Here is a 12,964-nt window from a genome sequence, read left to right on the forward strand (position 1 = left end):
GGTAGACCCACTGGCCATGCAGAACATTTTATCAATTCTATTACCGAGCTGAATTTTTAAACAGAAACTAACAACAACAAAATCAGAAAAGGTATTTTCTGTAAAGATCAAAGATGCTCCTGTGGCCTCTTTCTCACTGTAATGATGTAAAATAAAAAATAATCACATCAGACACATTAGTTTCATTTTTGGTACACACATATACTTTAAAAAAAACGTTCATTGTCACTAAAGTGTGCATGTAAAGTTACCATTGTATTTTAATGATAGACCTCATCAGATGTAACACAAGTATTTGCTGTAGCTGAAGGGGATGTTGCATTCTTCCAGCACCTCATTTCTGTAGTGGAGGTAACCCCCCCCGTTGGTGTGAACTTTATGTTGCAAAAATAAATAAATAAAGAAAGAATGTGATAAGACAGACAGATGCCGTGATAATGCAGAATGATAGAGAGAGAGTGAGAGAGAGAGAGAGAGAGAGTAAATTCCTCTGGTCCATTAACCATCACTGTCAGCCACAGCACAAAGCTGAAACCCCCAGAGGAAAGGAAGGACAAAATTCTCATCTGTCTCTGTGTGTGTGTGTTGGTCTGATGACCTTAGCAGCATTCAACTTAAAACAGCCTCTGATTACATCTGTTGTGCCCTCTGTTTGTGTTTTTTTCCCACCAGTTTTTACAGCCAACTGTCATCTAAATTTTAGCAAATGCTGGACATGAAAGAAATGCAAAAAATGAAGTGAATGTGACGCTTTTCACGCAGTTTTATTGTCTGTCTGCCTGTCTGTCAATAGCTCCACTAGAAAAATGAAAATTCAGTTTCAGAGGGGTTGTGTTATCTTTATTTTCCTAATTTAAAACCATGAAATTTCTCTTTTTTCCCCCCCTCTTATTTATCTGCATTTGCTTTGAACTTTCTCTGAGGAGCTCCAGGGTTAAAGTGTCTTGCTTTAGACCAACACAGTGACATTTTTTTGAGGTAACCTTTGTTTTTATCTGTCTGTTATTGCTCTCCAGTGGTGGAGAAAAAATGCAGTCAAACAAGGCCTTCCCACAGTGTGAATGTTTTCCTTTTTTTCACTTTTGCAACAGAGAGAGAGAGAGAGCGAGAGAGGTAAAGAAGGGAGAGAGACTAATCAGTGCAAAAAACAAAGTCATATGACTGGAACTCCTGCAGCTCATGTCATACTTGTTAATACAGTCAGTAAACACACATTGGGGGAAGGATGGAGATTTGAGACAGTTCAATACAACACATGGATGTTACTCCACAGTCCACCATCACTCAGTGGTGAGGCATTCAAAAGAAACAGTTTCACTCTGCCACACCCACACTGGACAGGAAGTGCACACTTACACTTGTAACACGCCTGTAGATCTGGGCAGCGTTCTGACATTCAGAGTAGGGGTACTCTGAGGTAGCCATCTCCAGCATGCACATCCCGAAGGCGTACACGTCTACAGATTCATCATACTTCTCCTCGTACATCTCCGGAGCCATGAACTCTGGGGTTCCTGGAGAAAAAAAGATGCAACAAAGATGCTGTACTGGAATTCTTGCAGCTGGACAAGTGAGAAATATTAGTTGGCTTCCTGTGTTTTCTATTGTTGCATCTGCTTGGTGTCAAAGTTGCTGACTGGCTGCAAAGTCAACCAATGCATGAATAATTTTGTTTAGTAATTGTAAGTAATTGGGCAATTTCTTTTTTCAGATATCCCCCTGAGAAACACTGCAGTACCGCAGTGGAATACTACATAACATAACTACTCCAGAAGTAACCGGCACATAAGCTCCTTTGAGTATTTTTTTTTTAAAATCTGAATTCCATCTGTGTACTTGCTAAGTCTGCGTGCATTTCTCACATATAGTACTGAACCACTGATCAGATTTTACAAGAACATTATAGCTAAAAAAAAAAAAAAACCCAACAAAGTGGTGCAGGAGGGCAAGCAACACATACATAAATGGTTATGATGAGCAAACGACTCAAATCTCACAAAATTCCCTAAACGCCGCTAGAACCTTTAAATTGCACTTATTGGGACCACATAATAGCCTTGTTGTGTGTGTGTGTGTGTTTTTGCGGATTCTGCAAGAGTCCAAATGCTTGAGGTCTCCCTAATTACTACAAAGCGGCAGGGAGACTTACAAAGCATATCATTCTCGCCTCTAGTGCATGAGAATATGCGCTTATACCAGGATACTTGTGGTCAGCTCCACAACGACTACTGAATAACAACCAAGTTATTATATGGAGCATAGCAGACATATTTGAGTCCATTTGAATTTGTGTGTATTATGAGTGTATTACATTACTTGCATTGCGTATGTGTGTGTGTGTGTGTGTGTGCATGCTCAGCCATTACATCTCTATGCAGCTTAATCCTGGCTTACTAGCAGACTGTCTGCATTTCATTTTTCAAGTACCTGCGGTTTGCTTTTACAACTAGACGTTTTAGAAGCAGTAAAATGAATATCCAGTGGGCATGTGCAGCGGTGCAGACCGTGTCTTGTGTTCATAACTTTGTTTATACGAGAAAGTATGTGTGGACGAGTGTGTGTGTGTGTGTGTATGTGGGAAGCGGTTACAAACATAAATTATGTCAGTTGTTGCACTTTCTCCACCTTCACAAGTCAAAACATTTCATTCTGATGCAACTTTATGTCTGAGTGCAGACAGAAGTGTTAAGTGATAAGGTATCATTTTCCTACCTATGACGCTCTTGGCAAAGGAGGCCCTCTTTAGTGTGGCCAAACCCAGGTCCCCTATCTTCACTGAGCCCGTGGGTCCCGTGATGAAGATGTTGTCGCATTTCAGGTCCCTGTGAATGATCGGCGGGGCTCTGGTGTGCAGGAAGTGAAGGCCTTTGAGGATCTGTCTGCACCATGAACGCAGAACCTTGATTTTCATCACCTTGAAACGCTTCAGGTACCTGCATGACAAAGACATCACACAAAGCAGAGCATGTCATTCAAAATAAAGCGTACACAAGTAAAGTAAGCCTTCAAGTGGCTCCTGTCCAACACAATAACTGTCAACGCACAAAAAACAAAGTTGTCCTATTAGGAATTTCATATCTCATACATAACAGCAGAGTTGAGGAGTGACTCTCTGAACCATGTTGAATGTATTCTACTGTAACATGATAGCAGAACACTGAAAACCATCCATGAGGGAATTAATCATTCCAAAGTATCTCATGGAGAGGCAGACAATATTCGGATAAGAACGGAGATAATGCTTCAATTAAAGATGAAAGCTTACACAACCAAAGTGGATTACCGTCGGACAATTCCAGCTTAAACAGATGCATCAGAAATACACAGGCACAAAAACGCACACTGGCGGACATTCTGGTGTCTAAACAGTCAGCCAGCACTCACAAGCTCATCAACGTCTTTCTTGAGGAGAACTGAGAACAGGTCAATATTTGTTTATTTGACCTTTTAAAAAAGCAGGTATGTGTGCTGTTCACACTGCTCTGAAAAGCAAGATATGAGCCACATATTAACTACAAAAAAATCTGATTTGGGACGTAGCGTGAATGCAGCCTAAATGGGACATGTCCATCGACTTTGAGTTATGAGAGTCTGGATCCTATCCTAGCATACACTGGATGGACACTCACTGAAAACTAACACAAATCCACACCTGTAGGTGATCTGGAGCATGAAGTCCACCTGGTTTGTATGTCTTTGGAATGTGGGAGGAAACTGCTGGAAAGCCCACAGGATTACAGGGAGACCGAGACAGGATCTTTACTGTGAGTGAAATTTATTTCATTTAGCTGCATAAAAAAATTTCCAGATTGACTGACAGACTTTAGTTAAACATGCAGCCATTTTTACTTCTTATTAAATTAGATGCAGTCAGTCGATGAAAAGGCTTCTGTTAAAATGTCTCTTCTAAAACCTGGAGAACTCATTCTAAGTTCATATGACAGTTGCTCCTGATTAGCTAATTTAAAATCAATGTTCCTAGGCAAAGTGTTTTCTATTTTCTACTGCCAGCTGGGGACTTGTCTGTCTGTCTCTCCCCAGTTCATCATCTAAACTCAAGAACAGAGTGAAGAACAGATGGGGAAGCAGGGTGTACTCTTCAGTCAACCGCTGAACATCCAGACGACGATGAGTCTGCACCACGACTCATTATCTTTTTGATTTATTTAATTCTGCTGTTATGTACAATTTTTACTGCATCCCAGTAGGTAGAATAATCTGACTTGGGTATATTTTTATTTGTATAAACATGCAAAATGACCTTGTTCTTGACTTATTTGCTACAATTAAATCAGTGTCTAACTCACATTAAATCTTCTCACAGTCTTGCTAAATAACTGGCAGCTGACTGAAGATCCTAGAAGGAATGTTGTTGCCCTCTTGGTCCAGAGGGCTAACCCACAGCAGAACAGCCGCTCCACTAACGCACAGATCTTTACCGTCAACAGCGTAACAATGAAGCGACTGCAAATCTGTCTGAACTGAAAAGGAGTCCTTCAGACAAATCTTGATTCAGCAAGTCACACAGCAGTCTGCTCCGAGCCAGATCCAGACTGCTGGTACTAAAAATCATTAATAATGATTTTCATGTATCAGTTTACTGATCGCTCTACAAATAGCCGGAAAAAAAGCCCAACTTCATGTTTTCAAAATGCCTGTGTTGTCTCACCAACAGCACAAAATCCAAAGAGATTCCATTTGCTACCACCTCAGACAAAGAAAAGCAGTGAATGAGAAACCAGAAATAGTGAACGTTTGGCATTTTTTTTTGGATGAAAATGTTAAAATCATTGCTTAATTTACCAGAAAAAAGTTTTATCATAAATTGGGTAAGTTCGATCTTCTATTGTTTAATTCAAAAAGAAAATGAGTTGTGCACGAACAACAAAATTTAAATAACTCTAAACTCATAATTACTTTAGGTATACAGTCTCCCCCTGACTTGAAACAATGAGTCCTCATATAGGCTGTCACCTTTATTCTATGTCTGTAAAACTTTACAGGGAATAATTTATTACACTGAGATATTTGGATGGACTCACACATTTTCCACTGTGATAACAGAATGAAAATCATTTTTTTTTATAGAACTCAAAATGCACATCTGCAAAATATAAGTGTTTAAACTAAAACCTTAGAAAGCCTCTCCCTCTTCCTCGCTTCCACCTCCATCCCATCACATGCCACAAATCTCACGCATCTCTTAGGAAACATAACTCTTTCTGTACCTTCCTTCCCTTTACCTACAGGCCCTCGTCTCCCTCCCGCCTGTCTCCTCTGCTTTCTTTCTCTCGCTTTCTGAAGTCGGAGCGGTGTTGACAGAAAAGTTAAACCCCATGGCATGTGATGCTGGAGTGGCACTGCACAAAGCATCTCTCACTCAAGCTCTCTTTTCAACACACATAAATACACAGATACAGAAATATGCTGATATACAGCATTCATACGAACACACATGCCTCTGGGCCTCTTTCTCTGTTGCACTCTCACTCTCTCTGTCACACACCCACCCACCCACACACACACACACTCTCACACGGATAAGGGGCCTCTAAAACCCTTAACCCATGCCGGTCAGTATTTCCATTATCACCACTTCCCTCCTCCCTCCTTCCCTATCAGTCCTGCCTCCCATCATCTCTTTCATTTTTCCACCACTTCAGCGTTCAACAGTCCTTTCTCCTTTCTGAGTCTTCATCTGGATGGGAGCCAAATCCCTGTGCAGCCTTGGTCCTTCCCTCTTTTTAGTGAAAAGTGACAGAAACAACATTTTTGATGCTGGATGGATCGATTTAGGATGGATGTCTGCCCTGCCTCTGCATTTATTATCACATTTATGAAGCATTCTCATTCTTCCAGAGGAGGGCGCTACTGTCCTTGGTAGTACTGTGCTGCTTGATTAATAATCCCACTCTGTGGTCACAGGTGGTTCATTGGTTTGCCAGTCACTTGCCTTTAAACTGGACATACAGTTATATCCAATAGTAGATCTGACTATCCGCCTCTTTAGCTGATTGTCCCACTATCAGCTTATCACACTGTTTGACTTTCTGTTTTTCTCACTGTGTCACTAAAACTAACTGAATACTAGTATGGTCACCTATCCACCTCTCCCTTGTGTATGCCCCCCCCCCAAACATTCCTAAATTGGTCTGTTCCGCTGTCTGTCTCTCTCTGTCAGGAATGAGAGGAATCTGCAGCAGAAGCAGCAGCTGGCAGGTGGGCCAATGTCCCACGATGCACTGCACGGGGCATGCTGTGCGCCGCATGCCCCGTGCCCCACATTTAGCCTTTTATTGTGTCAGAAACTCAACAATCACATTTGCTTTCACAGACCCACATCTAATCTATACAGACTGGCACACAGTCCTAGCATGGACAATGACAGCTACAGATGAATTGGTTCCCCACAGTGCAGTTGGAGAGACGATGGTGGGGGGTACTGACAGAAGCTCCTGGTATTGACATGTTAACCACATATGTACAGTTTGTCGCACACAAAGGCAAGGGTCTCCCCAGGATTACAGAGCCTTAACAAGTTATTTTGTGTATTTGATTCTGCAATCAGATGAGACCACCTTATTTTGCAACACAGGCAGGCACAGAAATACTGTACATATAACACAAACATCAGCACATACTGTACGTGTAAGGTACACACAGGCACACTAGTTGACCCACTAACAGCTGCATTCAGTGCTGAAATCCTGCTGGGATGCAAGGTACTTACAAGGCCATAGTGAAAAGTAATTTGAACAGACAGAAGAAACACACTGGTTTGACAGAAATCAGGACGAGATGCATGTGTGTGTGTGATTTTTATATTTAAAAAAAAAATTGGAGGCGAGTCATTATCTGCAACAACAGTGCTCTTCAGAAGAAAAGGGGAAAATAAGTGACTGTATGTGTGTGCATGCACATGATAAAGAATGAGCACTGGAAAAGGCTGCAAAGATCTTTGTTTTTGCATGCAAACCTATTTTTATGTTAATTTTCTAAAGTGTCTTTTGTTTGCAGTGTTTCCCACTTTTCAGTCCCAACTACAGTTTCCTGTTCATTCATCTGATCTGTTTGTTCAAATGACATGGAAACCACAGAAAAAACACTGCACCTTTTGGATAGCCTAGTACAGTTTTTTTTCCTCCCATGGGTTAAGTAAATCAGCATCTTGAAAAATGCATTTTCTCCCTCTCATGCACTCACGTTTTGAGCGTTCCAGATGTCATGAGCTCAGTGACCAGAACAATACATTTCTTTCCTTTGCAAGGTCCCTCCCAGGAGTCATAGAAGCGGACAATGTTAGGATGCTGGAGACCCTTCAACATCCCGGCCTCCTCTTTGAATCGCTGACGCTCCGACTTGGACAGCTTGCGATCCTACACACACGGGACAGAGGAAGAAAATTAGTCATACATCCAGAAAAAGTGAGGAAACGCCGTTCATCTGCAATCTACAGGGAAACAAAACATGTTCTATTAATAGTACAACCCGATCATGGTGAGTGTGATTACAGTCAAATTAAGTGGAAAGAGGGTTTGAGGGGTGGGAGAGAAAGCTAATGAGCAGATGAGCAGAAATGGGTTATAATAAATGCTTACAAAACATACAACTACGGCTTTACAAGCTGATACAAAACATCTTTTACATCTTAAACTGATGCACCATCCAAACAGCCACTAGAATACAGATGCAGATGAAACGTGAAACCAGGCACTATCAGAAAATGGTGCCATAGTATACCGAAATACAGCACTATAGAGGGATGTAGATATGGATAAAACACTAGACTGTCCTTTCATCTTAACTCAGAGAAGCCACAAACATCCATTAGAGTGAGTCGGAGGCTGCGTTTTGATGCGTCTTCATTTTCTGAGCGCAGCACACACTTCGCTTCACTGAGAGGTACTCGTTACAAACTGATTTATAAATAAATAACTTCTAAATTAACTGATTCGACTTTACAAAGATGGTAAAATGAGATAAGCTACTTGTGTGTGAGCATGTCTGCTTTTTCACTTCCATATTTTTACTTTACTGTGATCTTTGTTAGTTTCTGGTGTTTATCATGGTCTGTGATCAGTTCTCATTAACTATATAATTTGCATCATTTTATTTCAAACTACAGTTTACAAACTTATTGTACACCTTGCAACGATGGAACAAAAAATAAGTGTCCATGGCCTGTTTTTGTCAATAACCCTACATTCACAAAATTACAGAAATGCCACACTTCAGGACACCTGCAAGTAAGCTACCGCATGTGGGGCTACCAGAACTGATAATTTCTACTATCCATTAATGAGGATTACTGACTTCATAAATTAATAGTCAGGCCTATAAAATTTCAGAAAATAGAGCAAAGTCTATCTGAGAAGACCAGAAAACATTCAAATTTCAGTAGCAGGAACCAGCCACTTATTTGCATTTTTGCTTTATTTTTGCTTTTGCTGTTGATTAAGTTTATGTCAATCAGTGGTTGATTAACTGACTGATTGCTTCAGCTTTCTGCCGGATGGGGAATGCGAGAACAAGGGAACAAGGCAGTGCTCTTGACTTCAACAGGAGGGTGAGGTGAACACAGTGTGAGTAAGGACAGGAGTCCTCGCTGGCTTCCCACCAATAAACAACTCTCAATTCTTTCCTCAAACACCCATCACATCCTCGGCGACAAATCCTGCTTCTTGTGACCTTCATGTTTTTGTGCGTCTGGATGTGCATTGTAGTTTAGAACATTTGCACCATACTTTAACCGAGTATTCATTACTCGCGGTTGTGGCCACCTGGTGAGAGCTTGACCAAGACAAGCTCAAGTTACAGTCTACATTCTTCAGTCCTGTGCCGGACAAGCTCTTTAGAAAAGTCCTACATGCACACACAAACAGTTTAACAGGCATTCCAGCTCCGCCAGTGATACTTCAATAAAAGCAGATGCAAAGGGAAGCGTGGGCGATTCAGGTCTTGTAAAGAAGTGTGAGTGCATGTGTGTAAAACGTGTGTCCAGTCTGTGTTTGTTTACACGTCAGCTTTGACTATAAGTGAAGTAAAGAAAACAAAAAAAAAATTACTATTTCCGTGTAGGCATTATTTCTTTGCCATTACTAAAAAAATTTGCTCTGTTTCAGAAGCAGTTTTCATGGGATTGCATGCATGTGTGCGTTTGCTTTTAATTAATGTTTGTAGTTTCTTCACCAGCTCTGTGTCTAACCATAGCTGACACATTCAGCACATCACTACCCCAAAAATAAACAAAATCAGAAGAGCTGCCTGACACCGAAAAAATAAGGTGACAAAACCTCAATACTAATAGCATCTAAGCCCAAATAAGATTCCAGCTTCCTTCATGACATAAATGTTGTTCATGTCATCAAAAGATGCAACCTGTAGTTAACAAGTAGGTTGCCCCAAATATGGAAACAAGAGATTAAAACAGTGCGATGTGAAAGACATGTTTCACTTAACCTAGAAATTCATGACACACATCCAGATCATTTCATTATGTCTGTGACCCTTTTAGAGAATTAAATTAAAGGCAAGTGAACAGACGCATCAGTCTGCAGGCAAATGCGGAAAGAGTAACAGGACTGATGCAAACCAAGTGTGCATTTGTATAAGTGTAACTGACAGAATGCATGCGGCAGAGCAGCGAGAAGCGTCAGTCTTATTTTTAAGGCACACGTTAAAGAAGCTACAGTATTTTTAAGGTGATGCAAGATCAGACGTTGGAGGTTAGACACCTACTCCCAGCAACATTTTCAGGACCATCACCATGGCAACCAGTTTTAAAAAGAGGTCCAATGAGGGGCACCTTTTCCTTCGCTTCAACTGGTTGCTTCATTCAGTAAAGCAACAATATTCTGACCCCTTTCAGTTACACAGATAAGATGCTGTGAATTTGTGTCTTTTATTATACAGATTCTTGTTGTTTCATTTGAGTACTTTATTTGAGTATAAAATGAACATTAAAAAAATAAAGAGCATTCATGCAAGCTATCTGAGACGAAGCACAAGCTCAGCATCAATCATTCATTGCGTTTAAAGCTGCAGTGGCACCAAATCACAAAATTCAGGGATATGCAGGTATGCTTGAATGCAATAGAATCAGGGAGATACCAAAATAATAATAATCTATAATCTCTCTTATTTCTACTTTGATTATCCACTCCAACCCATCAACAAATCAGCACCGAAGAGTATGCCAGGTAACAGTGGTGCATACGTCTATTGAAATGCTATAAAACATAAAAAGAAAAAACCTTGTGAGAGCTGAATCAGATTAGGACGATCTCTGAGGTGATGATCTCATGTAATACTGCATAACCTGGGGCCTCATCTATAATCATATGACTTACACACACACAGAGCAAGTCTAAAAGCTTCAGTGTGTTTATAAGTGTATTTTTGAGTGTAGAATCTGTGTGTGTGTGCGTGTGTGTGTGTGTGTATGTGGTAACAGCTTATCCCTTCATCCTGCACCGACCATTACACTGATGATGGCCCATTAGCACACAGAAATATCCAGACATGTGCTTACTAACCTTTACTCCAGTCGTTTCGCCCCCCTTTCACATTACGATCACATGACACCAAGGCCACATGACAATAGCCCGCAGGTCACCTGACTGACTGGAACCCGACATTCCATTTCCAAGCAGCACTTAGAAAAGACCCTAACCATCCATATCACTGCAGCCACCTCCCTCAGGGCCCTAAAAGATTACTTCTCCCTCTCTCCATGTTTTTCTATCTCTCACTAAGTGTGTGTGGAAGTGAGCAGAGAAAGCAGACAGAAAGTCTAAGGGGGATTCCTAATACATTATTAATGTTTCCTCCTTCATTCTAGTGTATAAATGGACACACATCTCACACATACAGTAAAGGCTTTGTAAGAGGACACAGAAGCACATCTAAAAGAAATGTATATCTAAAAACTGTTGTAGGTATTGAAGGAATTGATTTGATCCATGAAGCATAAGTCGTCCTGTTGAGAGTGGTTGCTTTGTTTTTCTCTGTCCCACTTCTTTTTTCTTTGCCGAGCTTCAAAACATCATGAGACTTGAGTTTGTCAGACTCAAAAATACCCTCTCACCCTCCATCCAAGCCTCCCTCCCTCCCTCAAACACACACCTAAGCAAGACGAGCCTATACACTCAAACCTGCCTCTTATCTGACACACACACACACAAACACACTTCTTTTTGACAAGAAGACTTCGCACTCTCTAAGCCTTCCTTTCGTCTATGTGAAGACTTGTAAGAAGCCACCTATACATCCCTACACAAGTGACAGCTCAAAGTCAGTTTGTCCTATTTCTGTTCTGTAGCAGACAAGTGAGGACATACATGAGCACACACACAAAGGCACACGCTCACCCGCATCCCACATACGACTAGTCGGCCAGACAGGCTTGCTGAAACTGAATCGGCAGAGTTTAAGCATTATGCAGCTTCCTGCAGAGAAGCTGAAAGCTGACACCCTCTGATCAACTCATCTAGTCTGGACATCCCACTGCGCCTTAACACTCTGCGATCATCTGCTCTGGTCTTCTCCGGTCTGCTGCACCCCAGCACCAGATGGATGGAGGCTGCAGCTCAACACAAGGCAGCGAGTGCCAGAAAAATCAGACAATAAAGAGTCTGACATGGTAAAATGATGCTTGACTGTATTACAACAAGTGTTGATACTATTAAGTAACGTTGGAGTGTATGTGTACCAAACTCACAGGATGTTGCCTAATCTCTCCTGAGGACAGTGGAAACCTAAATATAGGATAAGTAATTGCATATGATCCGTGTCCAAAGACTTGAAAGTGAGATGTTAACTTTTATCAGCCAAGTAAGAGTTTAAAACCTCACCAGTCGGTTCATGGTTGAATATCTGGTTTGGAGATCTCAGCATTCCCAGATCAGTGCCTGGTTCCCAGGAAAAATACCTTTAGGATCTCAGGAATTTTAGCATGCTCATATTTGTGTGCACTCAGAAGCTGAAACAGAGATGCCTTTTTCAAACCCAGTCTCCACAAAACTGCCATAGCCAAACCTTGTATTGACATCATTACAATATTATAAAGGGATCAGCTTGTAACCTGCAGCAGTTTCTCCCACTTAGCTTTCATGCTGAAGTGACAGTTTAGAGTTCAGCTGTGTGGCAAAAACAATTTTTAGATGAAGTGAACAAATTGGAGTGGAGAAAAAAAAATCAGATATCATCAGATATGCAGAATTCAATCTCAAACCAGAGCAGCACGACGGACTCAGAATTCAAAACACGAAGCATTGCGTGCAGAGGAACTGTTACAACATCCATGAACAATACTGACACCATCCAAATTACACGACATATTGGTGGCATGCAATGAACTTCCCTGCAACTGCAACGGTAATAACCTTACATCAGCTTCATGAAGATGGTCAGATTCTACTACATGAACACTTTAGCAGAGAATTTATGGTATTCACAGATCAAATGGCTCCATAAGGTTGCTTTTTCCCCCATCAAAGAGGATACTCTATTAAGAGAAGCTGTCAATCTACAAAAAACACTATACCACATGATCAAACAAATACAAAATAAAAAATGGGAAAATTAGAATACGTCACGTATTTCAAGGAAGTTAAAGAAAAACTTTTGACCCCAGTGTTATGACCACAGAATTAATCATGCATATTTGGACATGGTGATTTTCCACAACTGATTATCATTAACTCCTCATAATGGGCTCAAGTTAAACTGATGGATCTGTTGCAGTCATCATTCCCATGATTGTTTCACATATGTGCAACATTCTTTATCCCTTGTGATCAAAAATTTAAAAAAAAACAACCAAAAACAACAACTCAGGGAAAGGCAAAGTAAATCATTCCTTAGAGCCTGTTCATGAAAAGCTTTTACTGATGAAAGCATTTAGAGATTATTTGGTTTAAAACCAGCTCATTAACAAGATGCAGATTCTGTCCAAGTTTCTGCA

General features: G+C 40.8%; 1 protein-coding gene across 1 annotated transcript in view; it reads right to left on the reverse strand.

Annotated features, from left to right (window-relative positions):
• LOC124053370 (serine/threonine-protein kinase WNK1-like) overlaps positions 1-12,964 on the reverse strand; it is an 85,112-nt gene that overhangs the window by 38,110 nt on the left and 34,038 nt on the right. The window contains exons 3-5 of the mRNA XM_046378459.1: positions 7,204-7,376; positions 2,713-2,933; positions 1,357-1,514 (exon numbers count right to left, since the gene is read on the reverse strand). Of these exons, the coding sequence (XP_046234415.1) occupies positions 1,357-1,514; positions 2,713-2,933; positions 7,204-7,376 (552 nt within the window). The remainder of the gene's footprint in view (positions 1-1,356; positions 1,515-2,712; positions 2,934-7,203; positions 7,377-12,964) is intronic.

Source organism: Scatophagus argus, chromosome 22 (assembly GCF_020382885.2).
Source record: "Scatophagus argus isolate fScaArg1 chromosome 22, fScaArg1.pri, whole genome shotgun sequence".
NCBI lineage: Eukaryota > Metazoa > Chordata > Actinopteri > Scatophagidae > Scatophagus > Scatophagus argus.